At 38.5% G+C, this 23,623-nt stretch overlaps 1 protein-coding gene across 1 annotated transcript in view; it reads right to left on the reverse strand.

Moving 5' to 3' along the window:
- SLC2A13 (solute carrier family 2 member 13) overlaps window positions 1–23,623 on the reverse strand; it is a 348,011-nt gene that overhangs the window by 253,466 nt on the left and 70,922 nt on the right. Inside the window, exon 3 of the mRNA XM_045776522.2 lies at window positions 18,694–18,902. Coding sequence (XP_045632478.1) covers window positions 18,694–18,902 — 209 coding nt within the window. The remainder of the gene's footprint in view (window positions 1–18,693; window positions 18,903–23,623) is intronic.

Consider the following 23,623-nt stretch of genomic DNA (forward strand, 5'->3'; position numbering starts at 1 on the left):
TGATTCTGGCGTTACAGGATCGAGCCCCACATCAGGCTCCTCTGTTAGGAGCCTGCTTCTTCCTCTCCCACTCCCCCTGCTTGTGTTCCCTCTCTCGCTGGCTGTCTCTGTCTCTGTCAAATAAATAAATAAAATCTTTAAAAAAGAAAATACTGCATTTGAATAACTTGAAAATCAAGTGTTAGGCTCATCCCAGTTTACAAAAGATATTCCTGAATTACCACCTTCCTATATAAAATTATTATCATAAAACTATACTAGATCCAGCCAATTACTTTTTCAGAGATTATAATAATAAAAAGTCTGATGCAAATGACTGGGGAAGACTGATTTTCTAAGATAATTGAATTAAGTACTTGACAAAAACTCCAAAATTCTAAGTAAACATAGGCAAATGTCTGAATTGCTGCTGGTATAAATTAACAAGTAATGAAGCACACAAGAGAATCTATAAAAGGGATATTTCTCACATTATTTGTAAGTCTATTTAATACCTATAATTTATTCTTATCTGGGTACTTCGGAATATTAGAACAAAAACTACACTTGTCCCACTCAAGAGAGTAAACAGTTTCCAATACAACTCACAGATTGTCCTAAAAAAAAAAAAAAAAAAGTTAATCCTGGCATTATTTAAATGGTTAAATTCAATCTGTTCATTCACAACTTTAGAATCTCATCTCTTTAATAAAATTATAAATTGAATAAAATGATCTCCCAGGAACAGATAAAAACACATAATGATGTCTACAGTCCATGTAAAATCAGAGATAAATCAATATGACTACTTTATAAATAGTACACCTATTTATATTTCTGACTCACTAGTGAAATGGTAAGTTCCTCACCACCAGGAACAACCTTTATCTTACTCAATACTTTCATACACCTGACATCAGATAATTAGACTGTTTTAAAAGCTGAGAAACGTATCTTCGGTAAAACAATTAGGCTAAATAAAGTATTGCCGTGGACTACTTTCTTTTAGACCCTAATGTGCTACCACCCAAGTGGATAAGCATACTTTTTCTTAATTACTGAGATATAATTCATAGGCCATAAAATTCTCCATCTGAAAGTACACAACTCAGTGGTTTTAGTATATTCACAAGGTTGTGCAAAATCACCACTAATGACAGAATATTTTCATTATCCAAAACAGAAATCCCACACCCCTTAGTTACCACTCCCCACTCAAGCCCCAGCTAACCACAGATCTACCTGCCTGTCTCTACTGAGCGGCTTATTCTGGCTCTAAATGGCATCCTACAACACAGAGCCCTTTTGTGCCTGGTTTCTTTCCATCTAGCATAATCTTTTCATGGTTCATACATGTTGAACCACTTATCAGTATTTCATTCCTTTTGATGACTGAAAAATAGTTTATTGTATCGATATGCCACATTTAATTTATCCATTCATCAGGTGATGAATGTCTGGGTTATTTCCATTTTTTGAACTATGAATAATAATGCTATGAATATTTGCATACAAGTTTGTACGAGTATCTGGTTTTAATTCCCTTGGTATGTATTGGGACTGTCTATGGTATGCCTATGGTAACTGATGTTTCACTTTTTGAGAAATGACCAAACTGGTTTCCATAGCAAATGAACCATTTTCTCCACATCCCCACCAACACTATCTTCTAGCCATCCTGCTGGTGAAATGGTTATCTCATTGTGATTCTGATTTGCATTTCTCTACTGATTAATGACACTGAAAATCTTGTCCTGTGCTTACTGGCCATTTGTATATCTTAGTTGGAAAAATGTCTATTTAAATCTTCTGCCCATTTTTTGAGTTTATTTTCTTTTTATTATCTAGCTGTAAGCATTCTGTATGCATTCTGGATATTAGACCCTTATCAGATATATGATTTGGAAATATTTTCTCCCATTTTGTAGGATGCCATGACATTCTAGGGCTAGTATCTTTTGAGACATGACAGTTTTAAATTCTGATGAAGCCCAATTCATCTTTTTCTTTTGATGCCTCTGCTTTTGGTATCATTTCTAAGAAATTGCTGCCAAATCTAGTATCTGTAAGATTTTCCCCTATGTTTTCTTCTAGAAGTTTAACAGTTTTAGCTCTTAAAGGTCTTTAATCCTTTTCTTAAACTAAATTTTGAATATGGTATAAAGTAAGGGTCCAATTTCATTCTTTGGTATGTAGATTATCCAGTTGTCCCAGCACCATTTCTCGAAAAGACTATTCTTTTCCCCCTTGAATGATCCTGACACCCTTGTTAAAAATCAACTGACTGTAGGTTTATGGGTTTATTTCCGGACTCTCATTTCCATTCCACTGATCTACAGGTCTAGCTTAATGCCAGTTACCACAATGTTTTTAATTACTGTAGCTTTGCAATACTTTTTCAGATCAGGAAGTGTTAAGTCCTCCAGCTTTGTTTTTCTTTTTCAAGACTGTTTTGGCTACTCTGGGTCCTTTGCACTTCAACATGACATTTAGGGTCAGCTTGTTAATTTCTCAGAAAAAAGCACCTATGATTTTCATGAGGACTGCACTGAATTTATAGACCAACTGAGAAGTACTGCCATCGTAATGATGGCATCTTAATGATGCCATGAACATTGGGGTGTCTTTCCATTTATTTAGGTATACTTTAATTTCTTTCAACAATATTTTGCTTTCAATGTACAAGCCTTATACTTCTTTATCATTAAGATCTGACACTTAAGGGTACCTGGGTGGCTCTGTCACTTAAGCAACCGACTCTTGGTTTCAGCTTGGGTCATGATCTCAGGGTCTGGGATCGAGCCTCACATCAGGCTCCATGCTCAGCATGGAGTCAACTGCTTGTCTCTCTCCCTCTGCTCCTCCTCTCATGCCTTCTCTTTCACAGAAATATATAAAATCTTTTTAAAAAAAATCTGACACTTAAGAAGGGGCTAACACCTAACCCTTTATTTAAAATATGTCAATAAAACCAAACTTTTTATTTAAAGAATTATCTATAAATTATCCTTTATGAAAAGACACAAATACTAAAAGTCCTAAGATTTTCAGAGCTGGAAAAGTTCCATTTAACAGTTCCAGAAATATGCATTGAGAAGCCAGCACTAGGAAAGATATATAGAACATAGTGCCTGTCCTGGTAGATTTACAGAGAATGTATACGTGTGTGTGTACATGCATGTATGTGATAGATGACAGGACAAGAGGAATGGACAGGCATTAAAAAAAAGAGAGAGAGAGCGAGAGATCCCAACACTGTGCCATTAACACTTACCATCTTTTAATTTATGGTTGGAGAAACCAAAGCCCCAAATCCGTATGTCATATAAATAAGGTAACATGGTTAATTAGTGCATGAGCTGAACAAAGATTTGTATTAAGATTTAAAAGGAAGAGAACACTTCAACCCAATGTGAGTGTTACCCTCCGGTTTGACTCCCTAGTTGTTGTCTATCACAGATTTTTATCATTTAGTAGATATTAATATATTTTCAAGGGTAGTGCTAAGCTGCTAGAAAAATAATGAAAAACAAGACAGAAATCAGAAAGCCTGTCCTCATGTGGTTTACAGTCTTCACCTTTCCTTTTTGTCAGAGGTAATTCTAATGTTGAAAATACTACTTTTATAAAAGTTGTTCCTAGTTTTGTTGTAAAATACCCCCAATCCTTCTATCTCGTGGAGTCTCTTATAAGAGCAAGTCATGAACACCAAGATCTTCTCAATAATGAGGTTTCTGGCCAGTGGCCCCGGACAGCTTACTATTTCACTTGGCGGGCGGAGCTGCTAGATACTGATTTGCCCTTAGACTAAAACAAAAGGCAACCATAATTCTGAGTTCCATATCATCCAGGATTCTATTTCCTCCTCTTCTACCACTGGCACATATTTTTACCTGTCAGCACCTGTGTGGAGAACTACCACTCCCCAATTCTCAGTCCACATTGTCTGGAATGGGTATGACTGACAAGCCACCATAAACCCTGGTCACCCGGTCTGGCTCCGGGGTCAGCACATAAAGCAGACAGGCCAGTAAGAGCCTTCTCTGAAATGTCTGTGGAAGCCATCAGGAAAGGAGTACTGTAGTGCCATTAGTGTTCCCAAGTAATAAAATTTAACACAAAACTAGACATCTAATAGCCACTTTTGCTAATATACAGGGAGAGCCAAGCTGAGAATAAAGCCTACATATTCATACACACAGACCAGAAGAAAGCCTATATAACTTACATAAGCTACCCTGTCCCTCATTTTTAACTTCAAGCTTTGAGCTGTGCTTCCAAAATATAATCCCAAAGTGCCCTGATTAATGGTTAGTCTCCTAAAATTAAACTCCTCATTCAAATAACTAGTGAGCTCCTGACACTTAACCTAGGCTCTGGGTATATTAAGATGAATAATGATTTAAATAATATAGACCATCTCCATGACTTGCCCTTCAACCACCTGTTTCAAAACTCGTTTCCTTCTATTTTCCCCTCCTTCATTCCACGCCAGCAGCACTGTCTTCAAACATACCAAGTACAGCCTCACCCCGGGGATCTTCTCCCCGCTGGTCCCCCTCCTGTACCCCTTAAGTGAGACATGTGCATGACCCACTCCCTCACTTCCTCAGGTTTGGTCAGAAGCCTCTTCATCAAAGTGGCCACTCCTTACCTTTCTAAGGTTCCCAGGCACCTAACACTCTCCTTCCCCCATCACTTTACCATTCCCCATCACACTCACCGCTCCTTGGTGTGTTATATATTCCTTTAGTGTCTGTTCTCTCACCACATGTAGATACACGAAGGCAGAGTCTGTGGGAACGGCTATAAAAGTAGCAGTCAGAATGGAGTCTGGCATTTGGTAAGTGCCTGATTTTTGTTAAATGAATAAATTAATGGATGTAATAAAAATTTTGTGGTCAATGGATATACACAAGTTTGTCACTTACCATAGATCGTGTTATAATTTTACCAACTTTCCAAATTTTAAAATACACAGGTAATAGTAAACTAAGTAAAAGAGTCACCATTTCTTCACAGAAGTCAGTAAGAATTTGGACACTATATATCTTTTCATTAACCATATTTTGTGATATAAGTATTAAATCTATTTGCCTCCTTTTGGAAAATGACTGTAGGTCCTAAACTCACTTCTTTCATGTTTTCAAGGGAGATGGTAGGTTTTGAATAATGAAATGTAGTACACAAACCGTTCTCTCTTTCTTAAAAGCCTTTGGATTGACTAAATACTCTTCGTTGCTTAAAGCCATCATTAAAAGAAATAAAAATATATCACTTGAGAGACAACCATCACTGATACTACTGAAGCCCATGAAAACTGCATTTGTTTTAGAGATTTATTTATTTGAGGGAGAGACAAGAGGGAGCAAGTGTGCGTGCACACAAGTGAGCACGAGCAGGGTGAGGGGCAGAGGGAGAGAAAGAATCCTCAAAGACTCCCTGCTGAACGTGGAGCCCGCCATGGCGCTCCATCCCACGGCCCTGAGATCATCATCTGAGCCGGGACAAGAGTGGGATGCCCAGCCGACTGAGCCACCCTGAAAACTGCATTCTTAATCAGTACCCTTACTTTGTGTATTTTCAGGGCTATATCAGTATAATAACAGCTAACATTACTGAACACTATATATGATTTAATAAGAATTTTAGGAATACCGATTCCCTATCACTGTGTCTACACAACCCCACTGTTGCCTGCCCTTATCTGTGAGTCATTTTTGTGACCACCCATCCTAGAACAATCCCCTTTATTTCTCCCCAGAATAATTTCAATTTTATTGACAGTAGCTGACAGTGCTTTATTTAGTTAGTGGCTGTCTCTTTTAGCTAGAAGTAAGCTCCTTCTGAATAAAGACCTCATTCATTTTGTTCAGTATGAAGGGCTGTAGAGGATAGTGGTTAAGAGACCATTACTTACATCAAATCCTGGCTCTGCCACTTACCAGCTATGGGATCTGATTAAGAATACTGATTCCCTCTATCACTGTGTCTACACAACCCCACTGCTCTGTGGTCCCCCTGAGTCTGTTTCTCCATTTGTGAAACGGGGATCCTAATAACATGTACCTCTGTTGCTGTGAGAATTACACTGGTTAGACACACAGTATTTGGCACATAAGAAGTGCCCAACAAATGTCAGCCATTATCCTTGTAAAATCCTATATCCCAGCACCTAGCACAGTGCCTGACACATGGGTAAGCAGCCACACACTGCCTCTGGATGGATGAATTATCCTAGACTTATAAACTCCAGTCTGAGTTATTAACTGCCTCTCCCTATTATAGTTGATCGTCAATCAATAGTTTGATCAACTTTTATTTGAGAAAAACAAAACTTCTCTGATTTGAGTCAGACAAAGGTTGAGAAATTCTCTTTGGGATTTCATTTTAACATGGCAGGAACCGTAAACAAATGAACTGATACTGGCCAGAAGGGAACATCGTTCTAACCAATTCCAACTACTCAAATGTGGTCTGTTACAGTTCAAGAAAAAGTGTCGAAGCAACAGAACAGCCTGTGTTTCTGTATAAAAAACTACACTATGTGCATGAAACTGTAATAAATTATATTTCAAAGAAAATCTTGAAGCATGGAAATAAAATAGTATTTTTCTTATGCAGAAATTTTAAATTCCATTGAAATACAGGTTTGAGTTCTGACTTTTTGCCACTTACCAAGCAGGGAGACCACGTTTTCTGGGCCTCATTTTTCTCATCTCCCAAACAGTATAATGATAATAGTAACTACGTCAGAGGGTTGTTGTAGGATTGAAAGATATAATAATACCATGTAAGGCCTATGCACAAAGTAAATGTAAATACTCCTAAAATGATCATTCTTTTTTATTGATTTCAAACAAACTGCTGACAGATTAAAATTTTTAAAAAGTCATGATTGTTTTTCAAGCCTCTTCTTAAAAACCCAGTAAGACTTTAAATGATATTGTTTTCCCTTTGCTGCCAAAAATGTCACCTGCATAGGTAAGCAGACTCATATTCTAAAGCATACTTTTCAAAAAAACACTATAGAGTTGAATGAACATTCAACAAGACTATTAAGCATGAAATAGAAAAATCTACAGAATTATTACATGAAGGATGCTGAGTGTATTTCAGTAATTCTTATGAAATGAGTAGGAAGACATAATAAGCTATTTCAAAAAGTAAAATCAAAACATTTTTCACAGAGTATTTTTGAGAAATATGACTTTCCAATGACTTCCTGACGTGGATACATCTAAACATACACCAGCTAATGAGAACAACACACAGAACAAACATCAAACTTCACATCTAAGTTTCCGACTACAACTGTAGGGTCGAGGCTGCCATTTGTTGTAAGAGTACCAAAGCCATTGCAGCCACGGCCGGGGACACACGCTTGGATTTCATGAGGCTCACCTTTCATAACGGAAGATTTTACCGCATTTGAGGTGTGCACACCTGCAATATGGGCCTACTCCAAATTATCATCTATTCCCCACAATTATTAACAAAACCTTAATCTATTCATTCTTAAGTGGTATTTCCCAGATTTAGACATTAGCAAGGGTCTGCTTTAAAATTCTAAAATAGTAATAAATCACAAAATATTTTATAGCTTTTATATTTGGAATTTCATTGTACTCATGAATGCTCTACCTCAAAATTTAGTTTTGTTTTTTTTTTAGAGATTTTATTATTTATTTGACAGAGAGAGAGAACAGACGAGCACACACACAAGCAGGGGGAGGAGCACAGGGAGAAGAAACAGACTCTGTCCTGAGCAGGACTCAATCCCAGGACCCTGAGATCATGTCCAGAGCCGAAATCAAGAGTCGGACACTTAACTGACTGAGCCACCCAGGCACCCCCAAAATTAAGTATTTTAATTGGGCCCAACATGTTAGAGACCAGGAGAAAATAATAACTGCTGACACACAAATTCCAAATAGTCTTGATAAAATCCACAAACACTATAAACATACCCATCTGCCCTTGGAAAGTGGGTCATTCAGCAATAATCATTTTGCACTGAATTACATCTCCTCCTCACCAACCACTTGGTGGGGGGGGACCCTGGGGTTTCGGGATGACTGAATCCCGCACAAGGAAGCCTTCTCGTGCTGCTGGCACTCCATTTCCTCCCCCACATCTCAGGGATCAAAGGTCAGACATCACCACCTATCCCTCCCATAGGAGTAGAAAAGGCAGTCAGGCAGTCGGAAGAAACACTGAGTACTTAGCCGAGGTAAAGCAGGCACTGTATCTGGTGGTGGGGATGCAAAGATAAGTAACATGGTGTCAGTAGTGGGACAGGAGCGTGAAAATCAAATGCAGAGTGCCAGAGAGCGCACTGCCCAGGTGCTGGGAGCACAGAGAAGGCAGGCACCCCGCCCTGTGCTCTCAGAGATAGGAGAGTTCTGAGGAAGGCTGGAGGGTGGGTCTTGTTTGCCTGCTCTCTGAAACGCCAGGTTTGCTCCCTCTTCTTTGAGCAGTTTCTCATTAATGAACTTTCTACCTACTGCAACGGCCTGAATAAAATCATCTCCCTCCTTGTTCGGTGCATTTTGTCTTCCAGGAAAGGTATCATTTCGCTTTGACTGTAATCCAAAGAAAGGGAGCAACAATTTCTCTTCACATGTGAACAAACACATGTTTTTTTTTTTGGGGGGGGGGGGGTCCAACAGTTTTGACAGGGCAGCCAGCCACAGTGTGAGATGAGACCCAGCTCTCACCACTGAACCTGGCTTCTACTGCCCCATCAGAGCAAAGGTGATTCCATATATCACGATGGGCCTGAAGGCTGTGGCCCAGCCTTTCAGAAAGACATATGCTCTCAAAAAAGCTCCTGCTTCAATCACCCAGAGGCTTCTCTGCAGCACTCCTTTTTAGGTTCCCTCTGTGACAACACACCATGTGCACACCTACACACATGACAGACACATTTACACTATGCACTTTCTGCACAGAGGGGACACACCCGCTAGTGAATGCCATGTTGAAGAGGTTTGAACGCAGATTTACAAAAAAATAAATAAACAGTAACCCAAATCGGTCCTAAGAGGAAAAATTGAAGCAACTGATAAAACAGACACAATGATTAAAGAAGGGGTCGGCGAGCTATAGCCCACAGGCCACATTTAGTTGGCTTGCTATTTTTGTAAATAATAAAACCTAACAGGCAGGAGAAAATAGGCTTTTGTGTTTTACTGGCACAAAGCCACATTTCATTCCTTTACATACTGTCACTGCTTTCAGGCTATAATGGCAGAGCTAAGGAGCTGCACGCCACAAAGCCAACCACTTACTATCTGGCCCTTTCCAGAAAAAGCTTGCCAACTCCTGGAATCAAGCATCAAAATCAATTCCCTTCTACTCAAAAGAGAAAAGCCCCAAACCTATTCTATTAAAAAGCAAAATTAGAATATCCCTATTACTATCTTCTCATTAGTTCTTTCAGATGAAACATTTTACCCACTTTGTAGACTTTGTACTCTTGCACGACACAATAAAATATCAGCACCTACCGGACTAAGCAGGAAAAAACATTTAAAAATTTCTATTTCAGCCTTTTTTTAAAAAAGGTCCTAGAAATAAACAATGAACTGCGTTAAATTCGCTAATGGAGAACAGTATCAAAAGCCCTTCTTAGCACACAGAAAATCCCTAATAAGCTACTAGGTCTCAAATTGAATATTCTCTTTATGAGACCATTTTTACATTTTTCTTTGCAAAGTTCACTGGTTGGATTAAATAGCCAAGCTCAGGAACTGCTGACTCTACCAGCTCCGGAGCTCGAACCCACATCATCTCCCCACCCTGGGAATCAGGAAGCATGGTCACTTGGGGTGCTTTTCTCCCCCAGAATGATGGAGTTTTGGCTCTAGCAAAATGAACTGGAAAGATCAATTTAAATCAGACTATAAAGTAACTTATAGCAAGTTAAGGAACTTGTTTCTGAGAAGGAGAGGGACTGATCTGTGTGTTGGGATGGTAACTTTGGAGGCCCTAGGGTATGCAGACAGAGAGGGAAGATACCAGAAGGAAGGGCAGCGTGGAAGGCACCATGAGGCAGGCAGAGAGGTGAACACCACAGACCTAACCCAGGCAATGACAATGAAAGCGGGGAAGAGGAACCGGTTGCAAACTACACTCTTCTCAAGGTGGAAGCAGCTAAACTAGTCAGTTGACTTTGAACCTTTATCTTCCTGTTGTTTCTATTTCGCAGTTCTTTTGTATTCTTTCCTTTTAGAAAAGGAGAACATTCTTAAGGAAATCTGATAGATTCTCCACTCCCTATGAACAGGGACCATGCCACCCTATGTCTTTTCTCAGCATCTACATCTAAACTGCAGGGCACAGAGGTAGCATGAGACGCAGAGTTGGCCGGCCGGAGGGAGGACAGACAGGAGACGCCTCGGAGTGGGGCTCAGATCCTGCCTCTCTCATTTCTTAGCTGTTCAACCTTGCCAGCTGTCCATTTCCTCAGCACAATACGGATCATAATGTGTAATTTTTAGGGTTGTTTTAACAATCAGAGAGACACAGGGACAGAGAGAGAATAGATGTGTGCACACACGCACATTTACAAAAACAGGCATTCAGTAAAGAGAAATCGTTACTAGTATTTTCACACTGGTATCATTCAAATATGAATGATCAATGTTTAGACAACCCTACAAAAGGTCTTTGCTTTTATAGAAAGTTGGTTTTGAAAGTCTCTGTCCACACCCACCCTTTAGGAAAGAGCAGTTATTGGATTCAGTTCTCTAAAAAAAAAAAACTAATTTTGAAGCTTTATTTTATTCTAAAAGATGTGCAATGGGAGTTATTTTCAAGGAAATATCTTAAAGAGTTCAACAGGAGGAAAAAACTATACTGAAAATGTGAGACACTAACACAGCACTTTTATGTTGTTCTAGCTTCATAAATCTAGCAATTTTCTCCTCAATCTATCTTGCCAAGTATACATCTCCGTACTGAAGGTTACTACATTTCAAGCAACACAGACACTGAGAAGTTAACTAAAATGCACATCTACAGCCAGTGTTTGGTAAGGTACTGATTAAAAACACTGCTCAGTGGGTAGACCGGAGGAGTTAGAGGGCCTACGGTAGAGTGGTAAAGGAAGGAGAAAAATAATGTTATTTGATCACTTTATCTCCCAAATATAAAGTGAATTTAAAATATTTGAAAAAAGATAAGAGTGACTCTTGTTTTTGGGGGTTTTTTTTGTTTAAGACTTATTTATTAGAGAGAGAGAGAGAGGGGGACGGATAGGGCTGGAGCAGTGGGAAGGCAGAGGGAGAAGAGAGTGTCTCAAGCAGACTTTCTGGTGAGGAAGGAGCCTAACTCATGGCTCGAACTCACAACCCTGAGTTCAGGGCCTGAACTGAAACCAAGAGTTGGACGCTTAAGCCACCGCACCACCCAGGTGCCCCTTCCTTTGGTTTTTGAGAAACATACTAGAAGATCTCTCCTGACATGTGTAAACAGGCATGCTTCTTTAGATAGCACATGACATGGCTATTAATATTCTGATTCTAAAGCCCATCAATGGAATAGTCTCGTTACCACTAAAAAGTCCCAACATATGCCCTCCACTTTGAGATGGAAAAACTGCGTTTTCTTCAGGATCTTCCTCTCACCTTCTCCAAAGATGAGGTAACTGTTAAAGGGTACAGTGATTTGTCTTATCACAAGAAGAAAAAAAAAAATGCCCAGACTATGGTTTTATTTACAAAGCAGACTAGCACCTGTGCTGAATGATGGATCACTGTTTAAGCTGGAAATGAACTGCCCTGAAGCAGCAACTAAGAAACTACATTCTTTTTGAAATATCTACCTAGGTGGGTCTTTCCCTTCTGCTTGACTGTATTAAATACAGAACATTAAAAAACAGGATGAACTTCACAACATGTTGGGGGAGAAAGAAAACTCTGAGGCAGTCAAAATTCCTTCGGCATGGATTCTTTTTAAATGAAATACGGATTTAAGTACGTCTTAGTAAGAAAGCAGAAAGATGAGCCTTCAAGTATTACCTTCCAACTTATAAAACAATCTGGATTTTCAATATAAATCAAGGAAAATGGCTTGAAAGCCTATAGGTAATCTGAAAAACGTTTCCTTCCCCCATAAGTAGGTTGAATGGAAAAATCTCTGTGCTATTCTTTATCCCACATAAAAGGTGAATCAGTGACATTATAATGTACAATCTAAGAGCTATTCCAATTCTGCGTAAGATTTTTAAATTCCTCTGGGGTTCAGAAAATCGAAGGCAACCCTTATTTAAAACCATGTTGAATTAAGTAGAATTTCTTTTAAATAAGTCATCATACTTAAAAAAATAAGTTTTACTAGAAACTGAACAGAATTGTTTATTGTTTTAATAGTCCAGCTTACAGCTTGTTAACACAAGGATAGAGAATTAAAGCAGCTTTTTACTTGACCTTTTGTTTTAATCTGTTTACCATAGGAGAGATGTATAGTAGCCTCACATCTGGACAATTTTAGCAATTTTACAACCACCTTGAGAATATTAGATCCAGAAATGTTTTCCTTGCCTATATACATAAAACTGGGGGTCATCCTGAGAAACAATTTGTCAATATCTATTTCAAGTTCATCCAGTAAATAACATACTTGCATTAGTCTGGGTATAGAACGACATGAAGAAAATCTAAGCAAAACTACCAGAAATACTGGGGGAAATGACCACTTCCCTCAAAGTGCAGCAGATGTCTACCGCTATGAGCAACCTACTGCAATGTTATTATGCTGCAATCAGATTTCTAAAGAAATTTTTGGGAGGATTTCTATCAGGATATGATAAATATCTACCCTCTCTGACCTCTCTGCAGAACATGATTTGTCAAAATGGCCACAGGCAATATCAATTCACAGGAAAAGAAATGACTTATGAGGAGATAAGACTTGATGACCTAACGGCAAGATCACTGCAGGGAAAAAAGAGAGAGATGCAGCTGTCCCTTCCTGTACGACAGACGTGACCCCCAGAGAGCTGGACGTAAATCAAAACAGGTTTTAAACTGAACTCACAGGAGGGTCTTGAATAAACTCCCCTCCCTACAACGGTCTTCCTTTTCACGCTGGAGACTGAACTACCTGACAAAGGCAAAACACAGAGCCACATCTGCCCGGCTGATGAGCTGATAAAATTAAACAACGCAAATCTTGTTGGCATGAATGTTTTTGCGAGATTATACGCTGTGCGTGGGTAACCTGAACACTCTCCCGATAACAGCAACCAGTGGGCCTGAATCTAATTTGTCTGAAGCATCTGATAGTGCCTCTGGGTTGCTACTTCTCACTTATGCAGATTAAGATTTGAGTGACCGAAGGGCAAGGCCAACGTTCTCACTGATAGTCTTCTGTTCAATAAATTTATTTTGGAAGCATCTATGACCTCAGTGATCTAGGTAATATTAATTCTAAAAAAGACTTATATATAATTTTTTAAGACAGGATGCACGAAAATGCTATTTTCCTTTACAAAAGAAAAGGGCATATGCATTTTTAAGTTCCCCGGACTGACCCCATGCTATAAACAAACAGACTAGCAGGAGGCAGCTCTCCACGGCCCAGAGATGTGCCCTCAGTTTCTCCCCTGCTTTGCCGCTTTTACTCCATCTGCTGTTGAACGAAGCTGCCCAGACAACTTGTCTCCCAAAACACTGCTTTTTTTTACTTCTCTGGTTTTTCGTATTGGTTCTTCAACAATCTGTGCACGTTTCTCAGGGAGAGAAAGCCTTGTTTACATTTCCTCCCAGGGATCCTGCCTTAACCCCCCAGGGCAGAGTGGAGAAGGGAGTGGCTGCAATGGTGCAGAAATGTGAGACTTTCCCTAATCCCCTGCCTGTAGGGCGTCTGCTTGGACGGATGGGCGGCAGCCTTTGCTCTCCTTTCACCTCATCCCAGGAATCTATTTCTTGCTCTCTGGTGCAGGATAAGAAATTGAAGACGTCAAGAAAAAAAAAAAATTTTTTTAACTATGTGCGGTGATGCATATTAATGAGACACTGTGGAGATGGTTTTGTAATTCTACACATGCTGAATCATTATGTCGCACACCTGAAATTTATACAATGTTGTATGTCAACTATGTATCAATTAAAAAAAGAAAAATGAAGAAGTCATTAGGGCTTTCAAATGAGATGGTATAAAGCTTATGAGTACACAAATTTCATTTCTAGATCCTTTCCTCAGATTGCCTTCAGAGGAGTGCTGTCTCTTTTGTTGACCAATTCTCCTTTTCTTGTTGTGAGACAATTGCCGTCATAAACCAAAGCTCCTGACAAAGACTCTCTCTTCTTCTAGATGTCTGGTAAATTAAGAGATGGCCACCTGCTTCTGACAATATGGCAGCTCCAACTTTTCCTACCCCACTTCATGGACCTCATGGATTTGCCCCAGAGAGGAGCTCCAAAGGCTTTAAGTTCACTGAAGGGTGCACGTCCCAGGGACTGTACATGACAGAGTGATGGAACACTGTAAAAGCCAATGAATAAACACTAGATATCTAGGAAACACACTTCCAAAGTTAAGTAAACAGGTATATTATGAAACAAAACACCAACTTTTATTAATTTCTAGGATAAAGCAGAAAAATTCAAATAAATGTTGGGCCTACTGCAGTTGCCTTTTGCTATGGAACCCAGGCCCCAAAAGGCCTGCCTCTCTCCGCGCACCATTGAAGCTAAGTAGAAAAGTCTGAGAATCACTGCCTTATGCAACTACCGAGGGGGCTCTCCAGTTTCTACCTCTGCTGCAGATGAAAATTATGACCCTAGTACACATCCACGAGGCATGAAATAAACTAAGGCAATGATCTGTAAGGAATAAGCAACAAAATGATGGAAGTGATCATGTGTATTACTTTGTACTCAAATTTGTTTTGAATTCTAGAAGTGGTAAGTGTGTCCCTACTAAGTCAAAGCACAGGCTTGGCAACCTGACCTAAATAAAGACGAATAGTTAGTTCTGGCTGCAATGCCTTAAAAATCTGGCACATGTACATTTCATAACGATTATCACAACCCACAAGAAAATTAATCTGGTCCACTTAGTGATACATAGGATTTTGTACTTGCTGTTCCCTCTGCTTGGAATACTCATCCCTTCAGTGCTCTCCTCTGCTGATTCTTTCTCAGCCTTTACACTCACCTCCTCCAAGAAGCCTTTCCTCACCACTCCCCTGCAAGCCCTCTATAAATGTCCTCATCTTGTTTGTTCCCTTTAAAGCCATTACTACAATTTGTAGTTATCCAGCAATGTTTACTTTTTATCATCTGTATGTCCTCCCAACAGAATGGACCAGAACCTTGTCTTATTGATTGCCACATTCCCAATTCTCTTGAGTGTCACTCAATAAATATTTTGGAATGAAAGGCTGCTGCAGAGTATTTAAAAATTAAAAAGCAGACATTTCTCACAGATTTTTTAAACTCTAAAAGAAACTGAGGTTCAGCAACTCTTAGAAAATTTTTTCAGGATTATACACTAGGGGTAGAGACAGGACTCGTCTTTCATTTCCCTTGTATCCCATGCCAGGGAGCTCTCCAAACCCAGCTGCTGGTACCTCCAGTCTCACTTTATTAGTCCTGCAGGAAGTATGAACAGCGTCGAATCCACGTGAAAATCAATTGTTTGCTTCTTTTCCCATCAATTGTCCTTTTATTTTAGCTCACTATAGTGGAGAAATCACATGCTAAGGAGGCTGACATTTGTGCCATGTGCAGAACAGATAGAACACCATTACAATCCAACGCTGTTCCACAGCGTGGCCTGGGAGCCTCACGTCTGCTGCTGCCACGGCCAGAGAGCCACCATATTCACTAGAGAAAATCACAAAGTGTGTCTGAAGCCAGGAGAAGTAAATCCCATATGCACCGATCTCTGACACATCCAAAAAATAATTTAATTAATACATACTTTGGTAAATATGCCTATTTTCCTCAAAGACATCAATCTTAAACTCCAGGGACCAAGATAAAAAATCCTACAAAAAGAGAAGGATCACATAAGCAAGTACCTAACAGTCACACATTACAAATCCGCTGGAAACTCCCAGAGAAGGACATGGGGACTGATGTGGAATCAGACCGATTTACTCAGCTCACCGGCAGGTAGCAGGTAACTAAGCCACCATGTCTGATGATAAAATATTTCTCCCCAGAAGAAACAAGGGTCATGCACAACTTCTTTCTAACCTCCTGAAATATCTTGAGTATTCTGCAGGGGCTGGCCCAAAGTTCCTCCCTCCAGGCAGCTGTGCTCCACTCCCCCGAGTTCCCAGGCTTGAAGCTGGGGCTCAAAATCTACCGTGTCAGGATCCACGGACAGGTGAACCCAGGCTACTCTCTTACCCTGCAACACAATGGCTGACTTGTCTTCTCTGGGCCAGGACATTTTTATTATTTTGAAATTAGCTGTTTCTTCATATATGTCCCTATCACTTCTGAATGTAGAGTGACTGAGGGCCAGGACCCTGTTGTTAAGACAACACTGGTCTCTATTTTCCAGCTAAACTGACAGAGTGTCGCTCTTGGATGTGACAATGCCGAAATAAAATTCACACGTGTGCAGAACAGGTTTTACCTCGATCAAATTTCTCAATCGTAAAAGTGAGGCCCCCAAATTACTTGCTATTTAACACTGGCAAATCTGCCTTGTGAATTCATGCCATAATGCTATTCTGTACTTTGAAAAAAGAACATGAGATTAATTTTAAAACTAAGCAAGGTGATAGTACGCAAATAATATCAATCGAGAAATGGGTAAATTGTAAGTCCTATTAGTTGCAAAGTTTAAGATATTTACCCAAGCATGGGACAAATGTTATTAGGATTCAATGGGTAACACAGTATTTTTTAAAACCCTGTGCCAAATGTGTATATAAAGCAATATTTTATCTTTACCCAAAAAAAGTGCTATTTAACTCCAAAACACTTCTCATAAAAACTAAAGCAGATGCAGATAATTACAATCTTAAGTAACTCAGGTTTCTTTAAAAACTTGGTTCTCCATCCCAAATCATCATGAAACTCAAATAGTGTGTGTGCACTGTCAACGGCTGCATGGCTACACCAGTCAGAGACATTTTTAAGTAGTCAAAACGAAGGTACATAGGCAATGCTTTACAGTACAATCAGTGGTATCCCTACCCCTAAATAGGAAGGCTTTTTTTATGAAGTTGTTGTCTTACGCTTTACATAATAAAACCTTATGTTCCAAACAGTATTTAATATAACCTAATAACCTGAAAAGGTTTTCCACTCACACATTATTAGTACATGAGCTTCAAGCGTGCTGATTACTACAAAAACAAGCTCATATTTCATGCAAGCCACAACCGAGAGAAATTCAGACAGGAGCATACATAAAGTTATTTGTCATTTAAATGAACACTTAAAATAGTATTTTTAAATTAACACAATGTTCAACTAAGTAAAGGTGAATTACTTTGTTAAAAGCAAAACTCTCTTTAATACTCTCACTAGCATCTTACTCTGGAAATGCTAACAGTGCCAGGCACATGGTACGCGCTCACAAACTTGTTTGTTAGAAATGACCTTGACCTGGATTCAGCTCACAGTTCACTGGGGCTTTGACCTGAGCAAGAAAATAACACCGCGCTACAGTATTGCATATATATAATCGTGAGTAATCAGGAGTGGCTAACACGGTGACCAGCTTCTGCACGGTGTTTATTCTGTTTCAGGAAAGCACAACCTTCAGCTCCACCAAAAAGAATGGCAGGAGAAGGTGAGTGAACACACCTTCCAAGACCTGTGTGACCTACCTCCATATATGAGTGTGGGTGTTTGCATTTTCTCGAGTATAAAAAATAATTTGACTAACACAAGTCAGTATTTCCACTTGGGCTACCAATTAATGCAGGGGCAAAAGGAAGGTTGGGAGAAAATGATACATTTGGGAATTGTGACTCGAGCAGGGTAACGGTTATTGTTGAGAAATGTATTATAATAAAATGTGTGCCTCACATCATGTACGTCCTGCAAATCACTCACCCAAATCAGACCGTCAACACTAGAGATCCTGCCTGAGATTTTGCAAAACCCTACACGATTTCTTCTCTGAAAAGAAATTCGTCAACGTAAATGGACTAGAAACTTTTTTTGGTTTTCTGACATGGTGAAATTTTAATGAGACAATTAAACATTTTAATGAAAACAGGGAAACACAAAATGATTCCAAAACTAGGATCTGAAGATACTCTTATTCTTTATAAAAACCGACTGGAAATTAATGTGACACATGTAAACAAGGTATTTAGTTTTACTAACGTGATTTATCTTAACAATTGTTCACACTATGACTTTTTGGTTAATATGGAAGGTCAATATGCACATATTTCTTTATATATAAAATATACCTATACTCAAAAATTACCCCCTACACACAAAATGATGACAACCATGTCAAGTATATCCAATTTGGAAAGAATAAAAGAGACTCTAAAAAAATAAAAATAGTAATTATGTGAAGATAGTGGTTATAATAGGGATGGTTTTTCTTTTATAACATTATATTACTTTTAAAACTGAATTAAAATATATTTATTTTGATTTGGTTATGTACATAAAATTGCTACACCATTTAGAGAGATTAAATAATAGCAAAAGAAACAGTTTCTAAATAAAACCACTATGTAGTTTTAAAATTCGTATAAGTACAAAATCCACATACCTGAGCCAACCTCCTTTTCCTCTTCTTCAATGTTGTTTTTGATGCTATCATATTCCTCATCAATGGTCTGGTTACCACGCATTTGAGATAAAATTCTACGGGCCTTCTGAGTCTGTCCTTTCTGAATCAGCCATCGAGGGCTTTCAGGTAAAAACAGAAAGCCAAAAAATTGTATAACTGCTGGAATTGCTGCAAGTCCCAACATGTACCTGCAATAAGAAATCCATATATTATTGTAAAATCGGGAGTTATTAGCACAGAGTATGAATAAAAGGTCTGTGTTCCCACATTGGGAACAGTATCTAATATTAAATTAGAATGATTTTCCCTTTGTGTGTGTGTGTGAACAGAAAAAAGAATATTTTTATGCTGCAGTGAGAAACTAAAAAAATGAGAAAAATCTGAGTCTTCTCTCTCAAATTACAATAAAAAGGGGCAAAAGTCAAAATACTTATATATATACATTCTGTACCACACACATCATGCAAACACCATCATCACCATCCCTTTCTAATACTAATACATATAATTCTGTATTTTACAACAGAAAATGAGGCTGAGACAAAACTCTGGTAATCTGTTTAAAAACCTATATTTTTCATTAAAATAAATGCCCCAAACTATTTATGTTAGTGCTGTGTGAATGATCAGTGATGATTTCATTTTGCTATCAAGCATCACGTTCACCCTCATTAACTAAGAAGCCCGGAGCAGAAAAAAGATAGTTAGAAGCAAATAATCATTATTAAAATGATAGAAATATAGTAAATAAGCATATAATTTTAAATCCATCAGAGAAATAACAAAAACACTAATATGAGTACATCAATATCAAAGCTCTCTCCAAAATTATTCTGACCACTGGAATGATCTCCTAACATCTCTTTGATGTTAGGCCTCCATCTCTCTGAATTGAATTCTGCCTGTTTTTCTATTGATCTGTCAGTGTCTTCGTTGATTTGCAGGAGTTCTTCACATATGCTGGGGAAGAGCCCTTCCCACCTACATAACCTGCAGGTGCTCCCCCGTGCCGTGGCTCGCGCCTTCACTCACACGATTCTACCTGCCGCTAGATTAGATAAACTGCGAGGTCGCTTTCGAATGGAAACTTCTGTGGATCTAGGACGCTTTTATATTTTCTGTTGATCCAAATTCCCTGGGTATGTTCCATGGCAGATTTATGATGGCAGAGCTCGGAAAGCCATCTGTGATTACATTAACAACCATACTCACTGATATTCATAACTCAATTAGAAGCCACTCGACTCAATACACTTTTCAAAGCTATTCCAACTTTTAAGCTATGTTAAATCCAAAACAGAGTGAGCAGCCTTGAAGCCTCCAGACATACAACTTGTGAACTAAGTCCAATACTTTTCAAACAAATTCATTTTAATTCCAAAACAGCAGGAAAAAAAAATACAATTGTCACATAGGTGTTAAGACTACCTCTCACTCCAAGATATTTGCAAATGACATACCTGATAAAGGTTTAGTATCCAAAATCTATAAAGAACTTATCAAACTCAACACCTAAAAAGTAATCCAGTTAAGAAATGGGCAGAAGACATGAATAGACATTTTTCCAAAGAAGACATACAGATGGCCAACAGACACATGAAAAGATGCCCCCTACATCACTCATCATCAGGGAACTACAAATCAAAACTATAATGAGATATCACCTCACACCTGTCAGAATAGCTAAAATTAACACAGGAAACGAGATGTTGGTGAGGATGCAGAGAAAGGGGACATCTCTTCCACTCTTCGTGGGAATGCAAACTGGTACAGCCACTGTGGAAAACAGTATGGAGGTTCCTTAAAAAGTTAAAAATAGAACTACCCCACGACCCAGCAAATGCACTACCAGGTATTTACCTAAGGATAAAAATAAATAAATAAATAAAATACTGGCTTAAAGGAACACATGTATCCTGATGTTTATAGCAGCACTATCAACAATAGCCAAATTATGGAAAAACCAAAATGTCCCACTGACTGATGATGAATGGATTAAGAAGCTGTGGAAAATATATACAATGGAATACTATTCAGCCATAAAAAAGAATGAAATCTCACCATTTGCAATGACACGGATGGAACTAGAGTATATTATGCTAAGCGAAATCAGTCAGAGAAAGACAAATACCATATGATTTCACTCATGTGTGGAATTTAAGAAATGAATCAGATGAACATAATTGTAAAAAAAGAGAGAGGCAAACCATAAAACAAACTCTTAACTGTAGAGAACATACTGAGGGCTGCTGGAAGGGAGGCAGGCAGTGGGGGAAGCAGGCAGGGATGGGCTAAATGGGTGGTGGGTATTTAGGAGGGCACCTGTTGTGATGAGCACTGGGTATTCTATGTAATCATTAAATGCTAGCCCTGAAACTAATATTATACTATATGTTAACTGGAATTTAAATGAAAACTTGAACCAAAACAAAACAAAATAAAAAGAGCCATCTCCCTCCAAACAGCAGCTAAAAATACACAGGGAAACAGAAAAAATAAGATTTTTTAAAGTAAACAAAGTTTTTATGACTAAATGAATCATTTGGCTTACAGTATTAAATCTTATTGAAAGTGTTTACTGCTTTAATCCATGGGCTGTGACAATTATACCAATACTTAATCATTCCTCCCTCTGCTAACCTACAGAACACAGTGTTTTAACCTCCATTTATGTCATTATACCTTGTATTATATTACATACCTGTCTCACTTGATTGTGTATTTAACTTTGTATTTGACAAAGCACCTAATAAAATATCTTGCACACAGTAGGCACTTAATAGTCTAAGAAATGATACAAAAGCAGCTGTACATGTACACTTTCTGCATTAGCTAGACAGACACTAAGCAGACTTCACATTTGCATAGCACTGTGGTTCATGCAGCAATTCTTCCGGGTCATTTAGCTCTGCAAACTTAGTTGCAAGGTAATTCCTTCCAATTAAACCGTTTGTTATTCCAGATATAATCAGACCTTTTCTGAAGATGTCTCATCTGAAAACCAGATGAGAGCTGAGACTGGCTCACACAAATGCATGCTTGTGGCAGCTTCCTCTTAAGATGTTAACTGGCACAACCAAATGTGTTACTTTAATGTATGTTTTATTGCTGTAAATGAATGACATTTTTATTCACTTGTGTTTTCTTGAAGAAAAAGGTTATACACAATTGCATTCACAATTACTGCCAATTATGTAAAAGAAAAGTGATAAAAGGCAAATACGAAATATACTGGATTAGGAAATAAACTTTAAAAATCCTAAAAATGGGAGCCTATGTGTCATTTCTCTACATCTTTCATGATCTTTCCTTCTGTTCTCCAAACCCCCTTAGTGATGAATTAAGATTAAAGGGCTGCACGGAGTACTTCAAAGCAGCACTGAAATAATACTGTGCACTTTATTGCTCACTATTTAATCCCAGGACACGGTATTTCTAAAAACTAAAAAAAAAAAAAAAAAAAAAAAAGGAGAAGAGAAGGGAAAGATAAAAAGAAAATTGCAAACATACATATTAGCTTACGTTTCTAAAGCAAGCTATAGAAGACAGACTACTTCAGCCCTCCAATCCTTTAAAATCCAAGAGTCTAGGTCTGGAATAAACAATTCAATGCCCTAACTCTAAGGCGGGTGGCTCTCAACCGCCAGCCTTTAAGGTTACTGAAGCTCGGTTCCAGAGACTAGGCAAAATCAAACATGATTTTTTTATACATTTACGTCCTAATGCTTCTCTTCTAGAAGTAAAACAAAGCTTATTTTACTATATTTTGATTACCTTACATGATGTAAAGAATTTCCCACCCCAAAATGAGTCTCTCTGGCATAAGGATTATTTTAGGCTGATTATCTTTAAGAAACTACAAACACAGGAAAAGCTCTGAAAACCAAATAAAAGTTACCCTTTTGTAAGAGGCATTTACGTTTACAAGGGAAACGTCCATTTGTAAGGGTGTCTCCCTCCAGGGGGAAGAGGGCGATGACTCAGTCTTCAGAACTCTTATCAAAGAAGGCAAAACTTACATCTGTATCACAACCTTACCCTTATTCACTGAGCTTTTCCTGGTAACCTGTCTTAACTGACTCTCCATCCCCAACATTTTCTTTTGTCTTTAGATGAAGATGTTGATGGCTTTGGCCATTTTGGGGAGTTAGTCAGTTTTATGTGGATCTCTCCCACTTATACACGAAGTATACATGTCATTAAACTGTTATCTGTTTGTCTCTTGTTAAGTGATCTCATGTCAATTTAATTCTTAGACCAGGCAGAGGAACTCTGAAGGGTAGAAAACATTTTATTCCTCCCAAACAATGATAAAAGTATTTTGATAATAATAAATTTCCAAGGCTCTGTAGAGATCAAATACATTAAGATGTGAGGTAGCTGTGGTTTATGATGGAAAGAGCATAGGAACAGACCCAGGCATACTAACCACAAAACCCTGGTCAAGTTATTTAATATTTTAATGCACAGGTGACAGCGTCTATTTCATAGGACCGCTGAGAGAATTAAGTGAAACCATACAATTGATACCTAGAATGGAGAAGGCACTCACCAAAAAAAATGTTTTTACCTTCCTGACTTCCTCACCTATCAATTCAATGCAACTTACCTATCTCGGCTGTATCATCCACCCAAAAGTCAGTAGGTAGAACTAACCAATTACTTTCTTGAGGAAAAACTGTTGCTCTGATGATGTGCGGATTGGAGAACAGGAGAAAAACTAAAGAGATTGCTTTGCTGTGTTACTGATGAAAATTTTATCATGAGACTAAAAGAGCAAGAACTCTATAGGATTAGTTAAGGCAGTATGTATTTGGACTCACCTTGAGTCCTCAAAAATCCAAGGAAATCAGGAACCACGTGAGTGACAAAAAATATACTAATAAGAAAGTCTACTGATAAACCAGGG

The sequence above is a fragment of the Ursus americanus genome, chromosome 25 (assembly GCF_024610735.1).
Source record: "Ursus americanus isolate L20-20 chromosome 25, mUrsAme1.1.p, whole genome shotgun sequence".
Classification (NCBI taxonomy): Eukaryota; Metazoa; Chordata; class Mammalia; order Carnivora; family Ursidae; genus Ursus; species Ursus americanus.